Here is a 21,910-nt window from a genome sequence, read left to right as displayed (position 1 = left end):
TAGATCCTTTTATTTTCTATTTAAAATTATACTTTCTATAAAAATCCTAGGGCTATAGACTGTAAGTGATCTTTTACTAAACTCTTAATTACATGTAATTATGAGTAACCATAACATCTTCTGTTACATTTTTTTCTCTCTTTTTGTTATATTTTTAATTGGTTTTAGAACATCTAAATTTAGATTTTTTCCCTTCATATTGTCATGACTTCTCAACTAAAACTATTGCTTCATTTCTAAATGAAAACTAGATTGTTAAAACAATACAATATAGGTTACTTAAAAAATAAGAGGTAGTTTTCTACAGATGTGGTTGTGCACCTGTGTTATCCAAATATGCTTTTTGCTTGAGTCACAAAACAAGACCTATTATTTTGTTTTCAGAAATTATAAAGTAATACTTTGAAAATAGCTGTAGAAAATAAGAGGTACTTTGATAAGATACTTAAAATGTAATGATTTTCCTGCTTGAACACATTGGCAACTTGAAATCTTTACTATGACTAAAACTCAAAAGTACTATTTAGCTAAATTCAGGATGGAAAGTTTAGTTAGAAATGCAGATAGTTTAAATACTATGTTTTCGTGAAGATGTATTAATTTGTGATTTAAGTTCATGGCAATTATATTACCAAAATAATTTACAATGATCACTAAATATTTTAATGATGTAACTTTATGAAAGTTACATGCAAAATACATATTTTCAGTAATTTATTATTCTTCTAATATGTATTTTTTTCAAGAAGTCAAGTAGGAAACTTCATTTTCAATATTAAAATATTGAAGTTCAACTATATTATTGCATCTTGGAATTATTTCTACTTAGCATGGAATTACCAGTAAAGATCAACAGAAAATTCTGGCTGCTCTTAAAGAACTGGAAGTAGAAGAAATAAAGTTTGGAGAATTACCTGAAGTGGCAAAGTTGGAAATCAGGTAAAATTAACTTACTGGTTTACATTAATAATGTTTTTTTTTTTTTAACTTTAATTTTGATACCATCTACATAAGTTTACTTGATGCCATTATTTTTCAAGGGAAATAGGTATTACATTTTGCTATGTTTTGTTTTCTGGAGTGAAAATAAACTGTATATTTTTATAAAATCATTTTTCCAAGAAGCAAAGCAGTGCATCTTCTCATTAACACACATAAAGACTTTTTATTTTTTCACTTCATTTTGCTAAATGATAAATGCTTTTTTCCCCATGCTTTTTGTAGTAAATATCTAACTCTCTTAAATCATTTTAAACGTCAAAATGAAAGCTTAAAGTGCTATTTATGCATAGAATAGTAAGAATTATTCATGTAGCTCAGCTCTTTTTTCAGCCTTATTGTATAAAAATGTTATCATTAGGTAAAAGTTATTTTCAATATTATAAATATATCAAACCCTGATTATTAGTAATATCAGTACTTGAATTATTTTGAAAATATTTTATCAATATGTTATATAGTATTAAATGATATTTTTACTTTATTTGAAAAAATTACAGATTTATAGGAAATTGCAAAGAGATGCACAGGGGAATCCCCTTCATACCATCTGTTAAGATTTTCTGTAACTATAATATATTATCAAAAACAGAAAACTGCAATTGCTAGAGTTTACATGCCTTATCTTTATCTCATCAGTTATGTATGCATTTGTATGTAAATATATACCTATGCAATTTTACCACATATGTGGCTTCATATAATCACTGCCATAATCAATATACTTAATATAATTTACTACGATGCTTCCTTATACTACTCCTTTTATGAGCACACCTGTCCCTGTCCCCTAGCAATGAATAATTTGTTATCCATCTTCATAATGATAATATTTCAGAAAATTCATAAATAGAATCATACCATATGTATTCTCGAGACTTATTTTTCAGTCAGCTTTTTTCTTTGTATTTCTCAATGTTGCAGCATATTATCATTCCTTTCTAACAGAATCAGTATGTAGTTTAACCATTTACCCATTGCAGGACAGCTGGTTAGTTTCCTTAAATAAAGATTGTCCATTTTATTAATACAAAGATATCCACAGTAGTCTCTGATGATCCTCTGTAGTTCTGAAATATCTACATATAACTTCTTCACTTTTCATTACTGAACCTAATTATTATTTTTCTCTTTTTTTCTAGTGGGACTGGCTAGAAACTTAATCTATTTTGTTTTCCCTTTCAAAGAACCAGCTCTTGACTTCATTGATTTTTTTTCTACTGTCGTTTTTACTTCTAATTTCATTTATTTCTGCTCTAATTTTTTTTTTTTCTCCTTCTTTCTGGTGACTTTTGGTTCCTCTTGGTTCTGGCCAGTTCATGTCATCATTTTCTTTTTTCCTCAGTTACTTTTTAATTACTCCTTTGATTTCTAATTAACCCAATAGTTACTCAGTAGCGTGTTGTCTATTTGCTTCCTTTTTGTGTTTGATTTCTAATTTGTTAACAGTGTGATCGAAGAAGTTATTTGATACAGTTAAGTCTTCCTGACTATATTGACACTTGTTTTGTGGCCAAACATATCCTGAGGAATGTTCCATGTGCACTTTAGCTTGGGGGTGGGCTGTGTAGCCCCCTATAAATACCTGTTATATCCATCTTGTCTAATTCCTCATTTGAGGCTTTGTTTTCCTGTTGATGTTCTGTTTGGTTGATATGTCCATTAATGTAAGAGGGGTGTGGAGGCTGCTACTATTACTGTTTCTTTCGATGTTTTTTTTAAATTTTTTATTGTTGCTTTACATATATTAATGCTGCTTTGTTTGGTGCATATATATTGCTAAGTGTCATGTCTTTCATATGTGTTTGTCCCTTAATTGTTATATAATGTTCATACCTGTCCCTTTTTACTTTTTTAGTTGGGTTGTCCGTTTTACCAGATATAAACATGGCTGGCCCTTCCTTTTCTTTAGGATTACATGTGCTGTAGGTTTGTTTTCCACCTTTTTACTTTGAACCTGTTTATCTTTGGACAAGTAAAGGTTTTTGAGTTTAAGTCTCTAAAGTACATACATGTTCCCTGTAACAGGACTCACAAACATTTTCTACTTCCTCCACATTATCTAATCTTAATTTTAATGCCAACTTTGTGCCATTTTCTAGTTTCTTTTATAGTTGATTAAAAGTGTGGCAACAATTTTATTTTCCCAATGACAAGTGCCATAATGACCATACATACTTTAATCAAAAAATATTCCAGTTTGATTTTTCCTCAACTATAGTATTGTAAATGAGGATTTTATGCCCTATTAAAAGTGCTGTACATCTCAGTAGAGAATTAATTTTTACACCAGTGCTTGTAACACATACTGGGATTTATAATCATGATTTATATTAATGGTTCCCATACCTGCAGGTTCCCATGATTTATGCTAATGGTCCCCATACAATACCAGTGCTGTGTTGCCCATACATATTCTTGAAGAATATTTGAATACATGAAGAACTTGACGTATATGTTAGTCATAATCCTCACTGCCTGGTACTTGACTGTATATATACATTTTATTAAATGGATACCTACAAATATATCAACACTAGGATAGCCTACCCTTAAAAATAACACTGCAAGTGTTAGAAACATTAATTAAGCATACAATAAGTAGCTTTCCACACCATTTAAATTTAAAAAAGTATTCCAGAAGATAATTTAGATGAACCAGATTTCTTAAAAACCTTTTTTAAAAAATTTAAGTTATTTCTCTTCCTCTTAATATATATCCTTATAACAAGAAGCTGTATACTCAAAATAATGCCTCAATGTTTCAAAATAACATAGCTCTAAAATGCTTACATATATTGTAAAGAATCTTAGTCCTCAGTACTCAATGTCAGCAAATCTTCTTGAATCTCTTTGTTTATTTTCTTTACTTTTTTATTTATTATTTCTATGAAGGAATATTTTAAGTTTTACAGAAGTGATTTGTAGACTTAATTTTTTATTATAAATTACTTTAAGGATTGCCTTATGAATTTACCTTGTGGAATTTAATAGACTTAAAGAATGTGCAGAATCCTGAATGGTTCACTTATTAAAAATGTTCATTTTTGTAAAAAATAAAACTGGCAGACATATATTTCAGGAATTTGACCTTGTTATTAAATGACAGACATTGTTTACATGCTGTTATGGAGAAGGTTTTACTTCCCATTTGTTCAAAGTCATTCTTTAAAGAAGAAATTAGTCATTAAGTCATAAGAAAACTAACAGCAGGAAAAGTTGAACTGATTGATTATAATCTCCTGTTAATGTGACTTCAACAATTCAGCTACTGATTTATTTTAAGATACATTTTTCCTGTGTGTTAAATTTTCTAAGTCTTTTACAGGAATGTGTAAGTAGTACATTTACATTTTTCTACACTTAGTCTTAGCATGTTTGCAGAATTAAAGGGTGCAATTTAAAAATATTAGTAACCATTCACTGTACTTAGAGCAGGGGAATAGCACACACAGAAACAATGAATGGCACACTATCACTGTGCTTTTGAGTCACATATTCATATTTAGTGGCCCTAAAATTGTACATCATAAGAAAGTATATTTTCTTTTCATTAAGACTATATATTTGTTAATATTGTTTGCTTATTTGAGCCGAGTTGTAAACTTTATTAGTCTTATGTTTTCAGTATAAGAACTGGTAAGATATATGTGAATAAGAATAAGAACACATTCAATATATGTGTGGGTGTTGTCTAATTATATCCCTGCTGTTAATTGATACTTTTTATTTAACATGTAGATGGGTTTATAACATACAGGTTTCAGATGTACAGCATTATCAGTTGATATTCCAAATGGCAGTTCTCAGTGGATCTTAATCATCTTGAGTTTAATAAAAAAGATATAGGACACTCTACTCATTGCGTATCAGCTTATTCTTTTTATAGGTAATAAATACATTTGAATATTTAAAGGCAAAATCTTTAAGTTGCAAATTATGTTATAAATATTATGCAAGAACAGAAAAATTAATACAGGTAATGACTTACTTTGACAGAAATATGTTTTGTTCTTTTAAAGTAAATGCCAGAAAATGGAATAAAGAATTACCTTGATTTGATAATTCTTTTGTCTGTATCACTTCTGTCCAGCAGAACAAGAACTTACCAAAATTTTACTTCGTTATATAAACAACCCTCAGACACTTTACGTTGTTGGTGACTTGATTATAAATTGTGTTCATAAATTGTTTATTTTATATAAACTGCTGTTTATATAAATAGCTAATAGTAGTTATGTTAAAATACTAGCGATAATAAGTTCTAGAATGTGTCTTGCAGGGTTTTCTAACAATTTCATTGGAAGCTGACCCTACTCGCTTTTTATAACCTTCCCTCCTAGAAACTGTATAAAAGAAATTTTACATAGTCGAATATTCTGCCTGTAAAATTTCATTTGAACTCAGAAGTAAATTTTGGTACCACAGTAGTAGTTTATGCATATTTATTTCAGTAGATACTCCTAAATGCTTCTCTAGAAAGGTCGTCTCACACATTTCTCAACTCTAGAAATTAATGATCTGTCTAAAGTTTATCATTCCACCAGATGGTAACATCTTATTTTTATTATAGTCCCATATTTATTAGCTATTTAAATTTTATTTTCTCTTTTCCTCTAAAGAGATCTGTTCATAATCCTTGGTGGTCCATGTTTCTATTGGGCTCTATGTTTAGCATTCACTATAAATTGACTTCTGTCACTGAAACTAATCCAGGCACCATGTCTCCTCATTGCCAGAACCAATGAGCATATTAACATACTTGACCATTTCCTCCTTCCTGAAGCCATCCCTTCAGATCTTAACTCCTGATCTCTTCTCGGGCTACTTTTCCTTTGATAGCTTTTTTTTAAAAAAAAATTTCTACTCCTGTCACCTCTTCCCCTTCACTTTTTATGTATGTCCTTTTATTTTGTGATCTTAGCTAATCCTTCCACATATACCATGTTTTTTATTTCTATTGGTGATCAAATTAGACACTTCTAGTACCACTGTGGTTTGTGTCTGTATTCACAGTTCAAGGAAATACTGAATTTCTGTTAGAAGTTAGTCAAAATAAAGATGTAATTTTGGGCTATCTAAATTCATCAACTCCCTGAATTTTGTATATCCCAATTAGTCTGTGGATCCCCTGGGATAATTACCCTTACAAGACATATTTTCTACTACTTATTTTCATTGCCCCTAAAGATCTGATATTATTGCCATCTTCTTCATAATTAAGTCTGAGTAAATGCTAGGTGCATGTCTTATACATTACCTCCTTCAGTCCTGACAGTACTTTTATCTCAGTTCTGAAGATAATCAGTTGAAGGTCATCAGACTGTTCATGAGCGTGAAAGCTGAATTCAAGCTCTTTTGGGTGTAGAGTCTGCTTAAACTTTGTTATAATGTTATCTCTTTACACTTTTCCCTTCTCTGCTAGCCACAAAATTCACTTCCATTAATATCAAAAAACTCAGAAGCATTCTGGACTCTTTTCCATTACATATAATCTGTGACCAAGTTTTTCAGTGTATTCTCCTAAATGTTTCTTAAACCACCCAGCTTAAACATAATCTTTAGTTGATGCTTTTCTTCGTCATCTCGGATAGATTTTTCTTAGTATTCTGATTATTCTCTCTTAGATTTTTGTGTTCCTTTAAACCACACCACTCACCAAATAAATATCTCAGACAAAAATCTAATTTTCTACTTTTTGTTATCAAAATCCAATTCCTGTACATATCACAAGAGTTCTTTAATTCATTACAGCCAATCCTCTTTTTTACAATTTCTTTCCCATTGTAATTGTGCTTCATTATACGTCAATGACCTCTTAACCCTTCTCTTTTACAACAGCTATTTTCTCCTTTCAGAACCCCTTCTCTTCTTTACTTACCTGGCAAACTAATTTTTAAATTCCAGACTCATTTAAATAATCATTTCTATGAAGCATTAGTAATTACCCCATTCCCATTACTCAGTTCTTTATTTCTGAGTTTTAGCTGTCTCGGCTATGGAGGAGAGTGTTAACAACATTCACCTTACAGTGGATGTTGGGAGGAACTGAAATCACTTATGTGAATAACTAGTGTAGTGCCTTCATTTTGTAGCTGCTCAGATATTAATACTCACATTCCTCCTTCTTATGTCTCTGAACAACTGTGTTGAACTGCAAGATCCTCAAGATTGGAACTGAAATCTTTGTATACTCAAAGTCTGTTTCAATTTCTAATTCAAAGTAGCTGTTCTATTAAGTATTATTTGAATGATCTTATAAATGTTATGCCTATACATTGTGCAACTAACCCAATAGAATGAAGTAAGTTGCTCATACTAGTGATTCTGTATGTTTGTTTCCTCTCTTTAGTGGTGATGAGTTCCTCAACTTTCTTCTGAAATTAAACAAACAGTGTGGCCATTTAATCACAGCTGTACAGAATATCATTACTGAGTTGCCTGTAAATTCTCACAAGGTAGTCTACAAAAGCTATTGAAGTGAAGAAAAGTATGAATACTGAAGTTCATTGCAGATAAGTCAATGATAATTCAGTAAATTGTACTGATGTGATAAAATTGTATCCTCTTCTATAAAATCTAAATAACTTAATTTCTTTAATATTATTCCTTTTTATATACTAATAAGTTGAAAAACTTTGTGTTCTAATCCTCAAGAGAAGGAAAATGAGTTCAAGCAAAAATAAACTGATTTGTGTATTGAATTTACCATTTGTTCTTAGAGGGATTTAATTGTTTAAAATATAAAGTGACAGGGGACCCAAGTGAAAGTTGAAATAAAACAGTGTGTTGAGTGTTATTCAAACCATATCAACATCAGGGTTTTTTGTTTTTTTTTAAGGAAGGAAATTCTATATAGACAATGTGTAGGTGACCTGTGAAAGCACTTATCCTATAGAATTTTGTATATGATTTGGTTTTTGCAATTTATCTGTAGTGAAAAAAATTCTAATGCCCTGATTTTCCTATGATTTTTTTAATCATAAAAATCAGACCACTCATAAAACCTTCATGAATTTTCTTGTTCACTATAAGTATTATTTCTAATACTACTTCTGTGAGCCTATACATAAATATATTAGTCACTGCATTCGACTTAGAGAACTAATTCGACTTTTTGTATAAATATTGACTCCTTTTTGGTCAAGAGAGAATACCAAATTTTCATTGGTATTTTATATAAAAAAAAGTTAGTTCTCTCCAAAATACTTTTTAGACATAGTCCAGGTAATATTTTATCTATTACATATGTTCAATAAAAAGGGATCTTTTAAAAAAGTGAGCAGTAAAGTCATAATCATATGGAAATGGTGTGGCAATAAAGACAATTTATATGGAACAAATGAACAACAACTTTTTAGAACTTATCCTGAACACAAAAATGTTTTTCAGATGTAAAATTTAACGTTTAAGAATGTTATATAATGTTTGTGGACACAAAGTTGTGAGTAGTTGTTTTCTATTATTTAAAATATAACTTTTGAAAATATTAACAGATAGTCCTGGAATGGGCTTCTCCCCGGAATTTTACTTCAGTTTGTGAAGAACTTGTTAGCAATGTTGAAGATTTGAGTGAAGAGGTCTGTAAGCTAAAAGACTTAATTCAAAAGGTATATATTTAACATTAAAAGTGGGGGGGGGGATAATTTACAGCACAATAAGTTAGATAATGAAGCAGTTCTATGGAAGAACAGCTTAAACTCCCATTGGTCAGTTTCCAAAAAAATACATGGAGGAAACAAACTTTGTTGGTCATTAAAAAAAAATGCATACTGAAAAAAACAATGCTGTATCAGTTTCACTCTTTACAGGGTCAGGGAAAATGTATTACTGTACACATTTCTGGTTAGGATTCACCAAACTGATATTCTCATGTGAGACTGGTGGACAACCTATTTCAAAAATAATTTGACAAGGTGTGCTGAGTGCCATAAAAATATTTTTATCTTTCAATAATAGTCATTGATTCTGAAATTGTATGTATCTGTAGTGTCCTACTCCAAGAGAATGATATAATAAATTATGGCACATTCATATGTCATGATACTCAGTGAGTTAAAGAAAATAATGAAATAAGTATACTTCTTAAACATGTGAAGTGATATTTGTAAGTTTCCCTTACATGTAAATGTGCAAATGAAAAATACCAAAATGAAATGTTTATTCACTGTGTTAATGGTGAATTCTGGTTGAAATATTCCTTCCATTTTGCAAACTTCCTGTGATATGTTTAATAATTTAACCTTTGTAAAGAGTATGGACCTTTTTGGTTCTTATTTCTATACTCATATAGAAATATAATCTGGATTTAGGGATAGGTGATTTTTACCCCTTTAAGAAAATTGGCTATGATAAAATTAAACAGCTGAAATAGGGAACTCTACTGATGGTAATAAAGGAAAAACACTTTCACCTGACTTAAGAATGTCCAACTTTTCTGAGTCTACTTAATAAGTAAATTTGATGACTGCAAAGTTTGTGAAATATGATGTGAACATCAGAGTATGCATTTAATTTGTATGGCATTAAACCAATCGGTGACCTAAATTTTCATTGGTATTTTATATAAAAAAAAGTTAGTTCTCTCCAAAATACTTTTTAGACATAGTCCAGGTAATATTTTATCTATTACATATGTTCAATAAAAAGGGATCTTTTAAAAAAGTGAGCAGTAAAGTCATAATCATATGGAAATGGTGTGGCAATAAAGACAATTTATATGGAACAAATGAACAACAACTTTTTAAATTCTGAGAGAAGATAACTTCTTTCCAGAGAAAGGATTTAGAAGTTGTATTATCTCTTAATCTTTATTCAGACAACAGACATGAGCATGCTTGCTGGCTATCAGGGCAACTGTGCTCTATGCTGCAGAGGCTAGAGTCTGAACTTGCTGACAACGTGAAAATGTAGCAACATTCATCTTTGCTACCTATATCTCACCTGGAAGAATTGAAGGGAAAGTGTATGATTCTTTTAACATAGTGTTTTACATAGGAGTCTTAAGAATATCTGGGCAGATCTAAATAAAGATAATTCCTACAAAGCATTCATCTTTAGTATTTGGTGTTAAGGAACTCCCTGAAATGTCTTTGCCTTTAAATTGGTAATTATTTTCTTTTTCCAAGATGAACTAAAAATATTTTTGGGTTGTGAATGGAAGATTGAAATAAAATTTGAGAGAGACCAAATGTTGCTTAAAGGAATAAAATTAAGATATACTACTTTAGGGGTAACTTTGACACTGAACCAATTCAAAGACTATAATATTTTAATAATGTGTGTCTCTAAAGAGAAATGTCAGCTTTCTTTAGTTAAGTAGGAAACCTTTTCCAGTGACCTTCTCTACCTTGATCTCTACCTTTTTATCAGGGCTGGCCTTGAAAACCATTTATTGGCTTATAATAATAGCAGATATGAGAGAGTTTTTTGGGCAGGAGAGTCTTCATCTTACAGCAAGCTGTTGGACTGTTTTTTTCTCAATCAGTCCTAAGCAAGTAATAATAACCATAATGAAATTTTATTTAGAGAACTATGAGAACTTCCATTTGGAAGTATCATATCATGCCTTTAAGCTTACAGCATTTCAGAGTTTACCAATAATAACTGAAGGGAATTTTTAAAAGAAACGTTAAGTTATCAGAGATAAGTTTATGGAGGAAACAGAGGGTGGGATAGGTCAAGGCTAGACTTTAACACCACATCACTCTCTTTCAAACCAACACACTGACAGGCTCCTGTCAGAAAGGTCATTCTAAGTAATTGGTTAAGAAAAGAAATGAGTGTCTCAGGATTCAGTAAATGGAGCATCAGTGTCAAAAAGGAATCTGTTGCTGAATGAAGCCATTTGGAAGTTAGAACAAGAATACAGTAATGAGGTTGGCATTGAAGTAATTTTCTGCTTAAATTTAAAATTAATTTTGCAGGATTTTAAAATTAAATATTTATACTGCAGATTTTAGTAGTTATTCCTACTAATGTTGGAAGTATTTATGTCACCACTCCAACAACGGATGTTTCGAGTAAATATCACTCTATAAATGTGCCAGATTCTTTTTATATTTAAAGGATCTTTTGGTTTCTGTTCATGTTCCTTCTTTCCCATCCCCAACAACAAGCTTCTTCTTTTCTTCCCTTCTTCCCCGTTCTCTCTCTCTTTCTCCCTCCCTTTCTCTTTCTCACACACACATGCACATGTACATATACACACACACAAGAACTGTGAGACCATTTTTACCATTTTAGCTAGAAACTGTTCTTTAAAAACTGCCCATTCTATTTAAAAACTTTACAAAGCTGAGAAGTGCTAAAAGAACAATTAAGTTGTTATTGACGTTTTTCCTATAATTATATTTAATATAGGGTTATATTTCTAGCATCATCATTGAAACTTTCCAGTTTTGTTCATGTGTTGTAAGTGTTCTGTAAGAATAGTTCACATTTTGATGAACACTTGGTTCAAAACTAAACTGATATTTAATAATAAAGAAAAAACTAATATTTTTGTCATGCCTTTTAGGTAGAACCAAACTAATATTAAAGAAACTTACCTCATGACATAAAACATGATTCTAAAATTCTAATCTATGAAAGCATTTACTTTTAACGTGAAGCTACTAATTACTTAGTTGGAGTTCTAGTGCAACAAAGACTATGAAGGTGTGTTCACTTCAGTCTTTCATGTGAATCCTGAACTGCCTACATCTAGATGAATATTATTGTATTTCTAAAAATCACAACTCTTTATTTTCATTGTACTATACACTAACTCGTTTCTTTGCCTATTAAATATTAGTTGCAAAATGAACGAGAAAATGATCCAACTCATATACCATTAGTGGAAGAAACATCTACATGGAATAGCCGAATTTTGAAGAGAACAGCTATTACAGTATGTGGCTTTGGATTTCTTCTCTTCGCTTGCAAGCTAACTTTTCAGAGAAAATACTTCTAATATTTGTTTTTATAATGTATACATATCTTATTCAAATTATCTAAAAATGTTGCTTTTAGCCATTTGTGCAAAATATAATTGCTTTCTTTGCCAATAGGCCATGGGAAAAATTATGATAGCATAGAACAAAAAGTTTTTCTTTTGTAAGAGATTTGTCAGTTTGAGTTGAAAATAAAATGTGTTATATTTTTGTTAATTTTGATCAAGCAATAAATCATAAATGATCTGACGTTTGATCCTATGACTGTAAATCACATTAAAATAAAAGTTTTAGCCTATGTTCTCTGACACTTAAAAAAGTGTGTTCTTTTGTCACAGTGAATATAACAGAATTTGTAAAAAGTTTATGAAAGTAATATAGTAGTTAAATTTTGTTGATCTGGAACAGAAACAGTTGATCTGCAATTGTTAAACAGGAAACATCAAGCAAAGGGGGAAAATAGAAAGGAAAGAACTATAATGGCAAGCAATTTCTGCTCTTGCTTACGCAGTAAGACTCAAAACATAATTTTTTTTTCCTGAGAATATATCTTTCCATATATCTTTGGAAAGAATTGGTATCTGACATTTTAACCTAACTGCTGTAACAAGACATTTTTCCCCTGCTATCCATCATTTAAATGGATTGAAAACTTAAACTAGAATATGGATAGGAGAATACATTCTTCTCTTTAACACAGATCATGTTTCATTAATAGCAAAGTGTCTCAGCAAATGGAGGTATTTAATTAATGGGTAGTTTTAGTTTCCTAAAAAAGAAAGTATGAAAATGGCAGACATGCTACTTGATTGTCTACTTATGATAGGCTTTCAACTCAGTTAATCTTATTTTTTTTAAGAGTTATTTATGAATTTGTTTGTATATATAGAAGAACTGGGGTATAGGGATGGAGTGCAGAGACAGAGTGGGAAGCAGAACAGGTGAATCTACTGAAATACATTGCTAAGGGGAGCAGTGGATGACACAGGAGAGATCTGCCTAGTCCTATGAGGGTCATCTCCCTGGCCAGGGGTCAGCCCCAGGGGAGATAGTGCTGAAATTTAACGCTTAGGCCATCAGAGAAGCCCTCAGATAATCTTAAAGATGATTACATTCATTCTATCAACTGAATTGATCTATGTTTTTCTCTTCTAACCAAACTATATGTAGCTCTCAGATATTGAAATAAACCATAAAATGTGAATTAAGGAAATATTCTGAAAGTATCATAGAATTCTTCAAAAGTGATCTGTCCCAGTATACTTCAGATATGATTCACTGTTCGGAAGGGACGTTTACTGAAGTGCATGGCTTTCCCGTGTCCTGAAGACATTTCACTCTTTTGAATAACTACACTATAATTTTCAGATTGCAGATTGAGATAAGTAGGGCAACATTTGTTGTGATGAAATTCTTTCCTCATGGGTAAAGTATGAATGGAATAAATATTTTCCTCATGGTTTAAAATTGGCTGTCTAGAATATAGCGCTCTCCCTTGTCTATGACTTAATTTGACTTGATTACAATACTTGACTACAAAGAATAGTCACCACTTCTGAAGTATCCATTTCTTTATAAGATAATGCTATACAAATCATTTCTTCTTCTCAAAACAAATTCCATAGAGAGCTCCCTAAACACACAAATGTTATAAACAAATTTTAATTCTATGCAACTTAAAAGTAATAAAGTTTTTTATTAATTTGCATTCAGTTTTTAGCTACTTGGAATCAGAAAATGTTTACCTTTGGAACCCAAATAATCCATTATAAACACCTGTTGGGATACAAGTATTTGCCATGCCCCTTAAGTAGGGTTCCTAATGCTGCCTGACAACTCTAGTATACTTACTATTTACTGGGTAACAATTTATGCTTCACTTCCTCAAACTTGTGAGACCTTCACATCTCACTTTTAATTGATAGCCTTGTTTCTTACTCCCCTGGGAAACAGAATTAGTTAAAAAAAGAAAAAAAAAAGAAAAAGAAACAGCTCTCCACACTGAGTTTCCTTTATTAAATAAGTACTTTTTGTAAAGGGTCAGCTAGTCAAAATTGTAGGATCTGCAAACTGTACCATCTACATCACAACTTCCTAACATTGCCATAGTAGCAAAGAAGCAATATGGACAACACGCAATTAGACAGATGCGGCTGTGATACAATAAAACTTTATTCACAAAACCAGGTGGTTGCCCAGTTTAGCCAACCTAGCTATATGTCACCCACCATAAACAGTTACGAGGGTTTATTTTTAAGTTTTTATCCAGTCTGACAATCTCTTTTATTTTTTAATTCACTCACACTCAATGTTATTTGGTATATTATTGTTCTGTTGGTTGTTAGACCATTCTAGGTTTTGTTTTCTAAGTCCCATGTTAAATTCAAAGGTTTTTCACTATGTATGTATTGAATTATTTTCTTGGAGGTCCCCTAGGCCATATACTTTCTAACTTACAGGAATTTACTTCATATTTGCACCAATTCCAGTGAGATATAGAAACATAGCTCCCATATTGTACTATTTCTGTTACGCATATTACATTTATATATGCTACAAACCTAACAACAGTGTGTTATAATTATTACATTATGTAATTTGTGTCTATAAAGAAACTGAAGAAAGAAAAAATCAAGTTTATAAAGTAAGTTGTATTTATATTCTTTACTATTTCTAGTTCTCTTCATTTGTTCTTGTGGGTTCAAGTTATTATCTGGTATTAGCTCCTTATTACAGTACAACTCTGCTCTAACCACCTCCTTTTTGCTATTCCCAAGTATAATACATTTCTATTGGTTATAAACCCAACAGTATGATTATCTGCATAATCCTTTGTATAGTTGCCTTTTGTTTGTAATCACAAAGCAGTCTTATAGGCTACTTTAGTAGGTATTACACTCAACCCTTAGGTTCTACTAATTACCAGTGGACTGCTCTATTGATCTTTGGCAGTAGTACTCTGACCTGCCATTCCTGGACAGAGTCCTCATGCCAGACTGCATGTCAGTGGAAGAAAGAACTCTCACCCTCTCAGCCATACTCACCAGAATTTAGCCACTTAAGCTTATAATTGAAGGGAAGAAGGTGAAAACTTACCATTCAGATGAGCTATGATAACCTTTGGAAACTGAGAAGAAAGGGAGCCCTATCTTCATGGCCATACCTGAACAGAGTGGAACTTTTGCCAAGCTGAGCAATCTTGGGTGCTATGGGATAAATGGTAAGGGAGGGAATGGGAATGGGTCATAACCCAGTGTTCTTATTTAGTGTGGGTGGGTTTTCTTTCATTTGTTCTGAACCCATAGGACTCTTTCTAGAGACTTTAAATAAAGGTTTATGTAATTTATCTTTCTTTAACTTTCTCTATTTCTCTGGGGAAAGTTGATTCATGGAACCTAGTAGTTTACTGGAAGTCCTATTACTAGAAGTAAGTAAATCACCCCTCCTAGTAGTAAAACTCCTTAAATCAGTATTTCTAAGTGCTGTGTGCTTAGTATAGTGCTAAGCTATAGAACAGTGCAAGATTTTTTAAAGCCAAAAACAGTGGAGATCCCTAAAAAAATTACCATGTAATTCAGCTCTTCTGATTTTGGGTATTTATCCAAAGGAAATAAAACCACTCATTCTATATATATATATATACACACATATATATGTATATACATATATGTATATACATATATGTAGATATATATACCCCTAAGTGTATAATTTAAAACTTATAATTTATAAATTTATATATAATTTATAATAGCCAAGATATAAGCTATGGAAACAACCTCGATGTTCACTGACAGCTGAATGGATAAAAAAAGATATGGAATACTACTAAGCTATGAAAAAGGATTTTGTCTTACCATTTGTGACAACATTGTTGAGAATATTATGCTAAGTGAAGTAATTTGCATACACAAATACTGTATGTTTTCACTTGGATGTAAAATATAAGAAAACAGCAAACAAGCAAAACAAAACAAAAAATGCATATACAGAGAAGAAGTTGGTCACCAAATGGGAAGGATTAGGGGTACAGGGTATTAATTACATGATGATGGGGGCAAACTAGACTTTTGATTGTGATCATGATGCATTACACACAGATGTTGAATATGACGAGATGTACCAAATCTTCTATATTGTTATAAAACAATGTTACCTCAATAAAATTCATTTTTATGAAAGACAAGAAACATTAGCTGAACTATTCCATGTAAGCTTTGCCTCATTCTAAGTTACAATCACAGAATGCTGAAAACTCTAAAAGCATCTCATGCCTGTCAGCAGCAAAAAGGTAAGACCTAGTTTTGACCAAGATACATTAGGCTAATGAAGGTTGCATCAAGAGCAAGGCTACAATTCTCAACTTTCAAAGCTTTTCTGTAGAAGTTTAATATCTAACTTAATTATATTTTAAACAGGATATTTAAAAGTCACTCAAAAGCAAAGCTACAATTTCAAGTGCCAGAATCAAAATCGAGGGGTTTTTATTAAAGGAGCATTTTAGAGTGCCAGCCTCTTTTTTGAGCTTAGCACTATGATGAAAGCTAATCTTTAAAAACACAGATAACCACGATGCCTTCTGCTCTGTACTCCAAGTCACTCTGTCACTGTTTAATAAATAATCATTTGTAGTTCTGTGGGGGTGGAAATAGGGTGGGGATTTTCTTTTTGGCATGTCCACTAGTGAGTAATACATTTATTTCAAGTGCCAATAAAAATGTTATACTGGACTTATGTGACACATTTGTTAGTTATTAGAGAAACTAATTCTAAACCATTTGAACTATTTCTCTACCTACAAATTCAGATTATTTTATCAATATTCTAAACAAAAGGAAGAAGTTTGTAATACTATAACATTCTGGGAGGAAAAGCAAATAATATTTTTAGGAGTGGCACCATCTCTGGACTTAAGACAGTATTATTCACCTTTAACCGATCTTTTATAATTGTTTCCATGAATACCCTTCCTTTCTGGAATCTTCCTAACACTATAACCATATATTTTTGTCCTTTGAAGTCCTTGTCTAGAGATGCCTGCTGCCTCTTCCCCTCACACCCCTAACCTGCCTCTCACCTCTACACTGACAGCAGCTAGAGCAGAAGGTAGCCTGAGCCTGGGTTCTGTTGGCTTCAGCTTATATATTCTCTGGGTCTTAGATTCCTTATCTGTAAAATAGATTATCGCTAAGTCTAAATGCCTCAGAATCCTGCCATCCCCAGAAATAAATTCAATTTGGAATTCTGAAATTACAACAAAGGTATCCAGGCCTTTTTATAAAAGAATTCATGCTTACTACGCAGACGGGTCTCCCCTGAGTGGCTTTACTTTAGATCTCATGTTCAAAGAACTGACAGAACTGTTCTTCCTATTTGATTATTGTCGATATTTTGTATTAGTATTTTAATTCAACTACTGAGCATCTAGTATGCATGAGATATTACATGCATGCATTATTTATCTTACATGAGATCAAAAAACCTAAATAGTAAAGACAATGAGAACAGTGTTGCTTTAAGAACATGAACTTAAAAAAAATTCAACCTACCTTGTAAGACCATTTCATAGGAAGGGATGTGGTTGGACAGTTGTTTTTTTGGTAAGTTTCTATAGTTAAGAATTTGGTGGTAGATTCATTTATGAGAACAGAACCTCAACCTCAATCAGTAGCCTCCTATAAAAAAAAAATAGCAAAGTTTCCCAAAGTGTGATCTCTTTTAGAATAGATTTATACCAGAGTTAACTTCTGCTGCCCATGGGTTTAAGGTTCATTAGTGTTAGGTTGATTTCTGTAGTTGCATATGTATAGTTTCCAATGTAAGGTATTAAAATACAAAACCTGGAATAGCCCATAGTCATACTCTTAACTAGCCAGTTAGTGATAATATTGTAATTAATTCATTTCAGTGGTAAAATGACAAGTAATTATCCTATTAGTGGCAACATTACCATAATATCTATGGTTAACTGTGTTATACCAAGATTGGACTTAAAATAAAAAAGCAAAAGTTTAGCACTATAATAGAAAGTTCTTAAATTAGTTTCTAGAAATACTTCAGCAGCATAGAATGATGGAAAAATTGTGATTTCTGTTCTTTGTAAGATTTTGTATCACAAAGCAGATGCTGTAACTCCAGGTCTCTTTTTAGGAATAAAGGGCGTATTCTCCCAGTTGCTGGGAATGCAACTTGCAAAGAGCCCTAATAGGGAGTTTTCTCTGCTAACAGATTTGCCTTCCCCAAAGCATGTCCTTTCCCAGCAATGACTAATCAACATAAGAAGTTTTAAGCCCCCCATTTCAGGGGCCCTTTTTCCCAACTCAAGAAAACTTGAGGGATCATCCAGCTTCCGAGTTCCTGATGGGACTGCCTGCAGGCTGTATGGAACTTATTATCACAGCCCATCTTTTCTGTTCCCAATCCTGCTTCCATACCTTCTTCTGCACAGGTACAGCTCTCCAGGGCCCTCCCTAAAAAAAACTCTGTGTGCTGTTTTCCACCTCAGGATTCACATCCCCGGAGCCCATCTCTGTCACTGACAAGCAGTGCTTTACATAAGTCGTGAAACGTGATCAGTATTATTTTCTCTGAAATTTAGTTTCTTAATCTGCAAATAAAAGTGCATCCTGAGCCAGAATTGCTGGTGAGTGTTAAATGCAATAACAGAGAAGGGGATGGAGAGTTTTATAATTAATGCAGACTTGTGGCAAAACAGGCCTTGGTTTCAAATTCAATTCTTCCACTCACTGGGTCTGCAATGTTTCAAAAGCTACCTCAGCCCTCCAGATCTCTGCCTCTTCATCTATAAAATGAGAATAATAATTATACTAAAAATTATTATCTTAATTTGTTTACTATATGCCTGTCACTTAACTCATTTAACAAAACTGGTATTTTAATAAACCTGTTTAGTTAAAACCGTAAGGTTAAATGAACAAAGACAAAGGATTTTCTACAATGCCTGGTACCTGGTGTACAAGTGAGTAGGTGGAAGCCAGTATAATTTCTGTTACTGCCATTCATCATGAAGCATTTGTAATGGCAATTTGCGCCAAAACTGATACTCTTCATAAGGAAAAATAAAGTTCAGTTTTTTTATCACCAAGATGATGATGTTTTTTCTGAAAATATTAGCAGTGTGACATGTAATTAAAAATAGTGAAATTCACTAAACTGACACAGATGTATTCCTAACCCACAGGGCAACAGTTAATAGGTCAGCAGATAATAAATTATCTGATAAGGCAATTTCCCAGCTCCCTTGCTAACGTAGCATGCTTAAATTCCGAGATGCACAATCAGCTGTGGATTAGTAGAAACTAATATTCTAGAAAACCGCACTCGCTAAAGCCGCCTGTGACAGAGAGTTAGAATTCTTCTGGTTCCACACATGAAGACTGGGGTGGTGTGAGGAAGTCGGCCACTCGGGATTCGGCTGTTGGCTTATCCCTACTCTTAACATCCACTTAATTTTTGCCTCAAGTTATCTCTTTGAAATGTTTTAAAACATACCATAAGGAGCACCAGAGTTTATCTACTGGATAGAGATATATTTTCTCAGTGTTTTAGTCATCATTTTACCTGAATTTAAAGTTATGCACACAGTCCTGTCTACTGGAGTACTGGTACTAAAGACATGGCAAAATTCAAGTTAAATAAATTGGTGAGTGACTCCATTTTTTTTTTTTTTTACAAAAGTTTATTTTTACATCATTTTGTACATTTTTTTTTCCCATCTCAATTGTAATCCCCGTGGGTTTCCCATCACCAAGTCACCCATGTGCCATCATCATAATCCCGTGCATTTCCCTCCCCACCGCCCCACCCCCCGTTTTTGATCCCATTCCCCACTCTACCCCCGCAAAATGTCTCTGGTATATGGCTGTTCATTATTCTTGTTATTTACTCGCCTGGTCCATTATACTCCTGCTATGAGTGAAACCATCCGGTATTTTTCTTTCTCTTTCTGGCTTATCTCACTAAGCATGATCTTTTCCAGCTCCATCCAAGTTGCTGCAAAAGACATGTGTTTCTCTTTTTTGGTTGCTGAGTAATATTCCATTGTATATATGTACCACATCTTTCTAATCCAGTCATCTACTTTTGGGCATTTGGGCTGCTTCCATGTTTTTCCAATTGTAAATAAAGCAGCAATAAACATGGGGGTGCATGTGTCTTTTTGAATCAGTGTTTTTGTGTCTTTTGGGTAGATACCTAGGAGTGGGATTGCTGGGTCGTAGGGAAGCTCCATGTTTAGCAGTTTGAGGAACCTCCAGACAGTTTTCCATAGTGGTTGTACTAGTTTGCATTCCCACCAGCAGTGCAGGAGAGTTCCTTTTTCTCCACATCCGGTGAGTGACTCCATTTTAAGCAGAGATACTAGGCTGCTACCAAGTACCTAAAAGCCATACGACAGAGGTGGACACTGAGGACACTGAAAGAAGCTTTTCTGTATGTCCTGGAGCAGCCACACCAGCTGTACATGATCTAACTCTGCCACATCAGAAAAAGAGAAGCCCTGTGTGATTCAGCCACTGTCGTTGGCTTTTCTGTTAATGGTGCCAATGTCACTCCCAAATAATACCAGGTGATGCTTATGTTACCTCATTCTGCAGTTTACTTTATCCATCAACATTTTTTTGAGAGACATTCATGTCATAAAGATGTAATTAATTGCTTTTAACTGCTCTAGAGTCATTCATCATCTGTCCATCCCACATCATACCTACCTGCCCCCACTGATCAAATTTCAAGTTATTTTTTATTTTTCAAAATACGGCACTGTACTCACTTGTACATGTGACAGTTTCTTAGCTGTTTTAGCGTGGTCTAGCCAGTTGCTAGGGCACAGCTATTTTCAGTTTCAACTACTGCTGTTGCCAGTTATTTCCGTTTGCCCCTTCGGATCCAGTGCCCACCCACCATGCTCTGGGAAGTTTCTGAATTATTCAGGGGATGTAATTCAATACCTGATGGGTTTTATCCAGAGGGAACCCCAGCAGAATGTCCGAGGCAGAGTGGGTCCTGCTCTGAAAGACTGCTCCCCTCCTCTGAGGAGCTCTGCACCACCCAAGACAATCCTACAATCTTTGATCCTCTGGGTTCCAGAAACTTGTATTCCCTCCCCTGTTCCTTCTGTTCACGGCTGTTAACAGATTCTTTGCCCACACATTCAAAAATAGTCTCTGTAAATCAACCTCCCTTGAATAATTCTACCATCTATTTCTAGGTGAAAGTCTTGACTGCATGGCTGCTGTCCTGTGGTCCTTTACAGACTTTCACAGGGCCTAAGGGTGTTCATCCCTACAGAGCTGAGCGGCACTTAATAGCAACTGGCTTAAATTATTTCCTCTCTGATTATTCAGTAAAGTGGATGTTTTGTTTTATTTTGTTCAACGATCTCTTTATGTATACAGGTTATTTTTTTCTCTGTAAATTGCTTTTTATCCCCCTCTATTTTTCTATGGGATTATCTTTTTCATGTTGACTTTAAATTTTTGAGCTCCTATTCCTTTATATTACATGTGCTGAACTATCTCCTAACTACACTTATCTTTTGTGTATGGTGTTCTTTGTGTCAAACATGTAAAATATTTACCTACATTTTCCTCTTTTAAAGTTGTACTTCTTTTGAAGTTTATTATTTTTGAAAGTTATTTTTTGCACAATTTGAAATAGGAGCTGTATAGCATTCCCCTGATAGTCTGTTTTCATGGCACATTAGTTGAATTATCTATCTTTTCCTATTTCTATGCCTGATTTCTAATACACTGATGGATCTGAGTTTTATTTACCTGTTCGTTACTAATGTGCATGGTTTAAAATAGAAGCTTTATGTCTTAATAGTCAGGGACACAATAGTAATTTGCTATTGCATTTTCACTTGTCTGTTGCTGATTTAGAACTGTAAATTATTTCTATACTTATATTGGATTCAGATCAAGATTCTGAATTGCTTAACTGTCTTGTTTATTCTA

The 21,910-nt window shown here is 32.9% G+C and overlaps 1 protein-coding gene across 2 annotated transcripts in view; it reads left to right on the top strand.

The window, feature by feature from the left end:
* The window catches only part of ASZ1 (ankyrin repeat, SAM and basic leucine zipper domain containing 1), a 35,829-nt gene extending 23,525 nt beyond the window's left edge, over positions 1-12,304 (top strand). For both annotated transcript variants that reach the window (XM_012720798.1, XM_004676972.2), the window contains 4 exons: positions 830-939; positions 7,352-7,457; positions 8,496-8,609; positions 11,795-12,304. In XM_012720798.1, the coding sequence (XP_012576252.1) occupies positions 830-939; positions 7,352-7,457; positions 8,496-8,609; positions 11,795-11,953 (489 nt within the window). In that variant the 3' untranslated portion in view covers positions 11,954-12,304. The remainder of the gene's footprint in view (positions 1-829; positions 940-7,351; positions 7,458-8,495; positions 8,610-11,794) is intronic.
* The last annotated feature ends 9,606 nt before the right edge of the window (positions 12,305-21,910 follow it).

Source organism: Condylura cristata, unplaced genomic scaffold, assembly GCF_000260355.1.
Source record: "Condylura cristata isolate star-nosed mole 26May11 unplaced genomic scaffold, ConCri1.0 scaffold00005, whole genome shotgun sequence".
NCBI lineage: Eukaryota > Metazoa > Chordata > Mammalia > Eulipotyphla > Talpidae > Condylura > Condylura cristata.
Note: the sequence above shows the minus strand (reverse complement) of the source record. Positions and strands in the feature narration are given on the sequence as shown.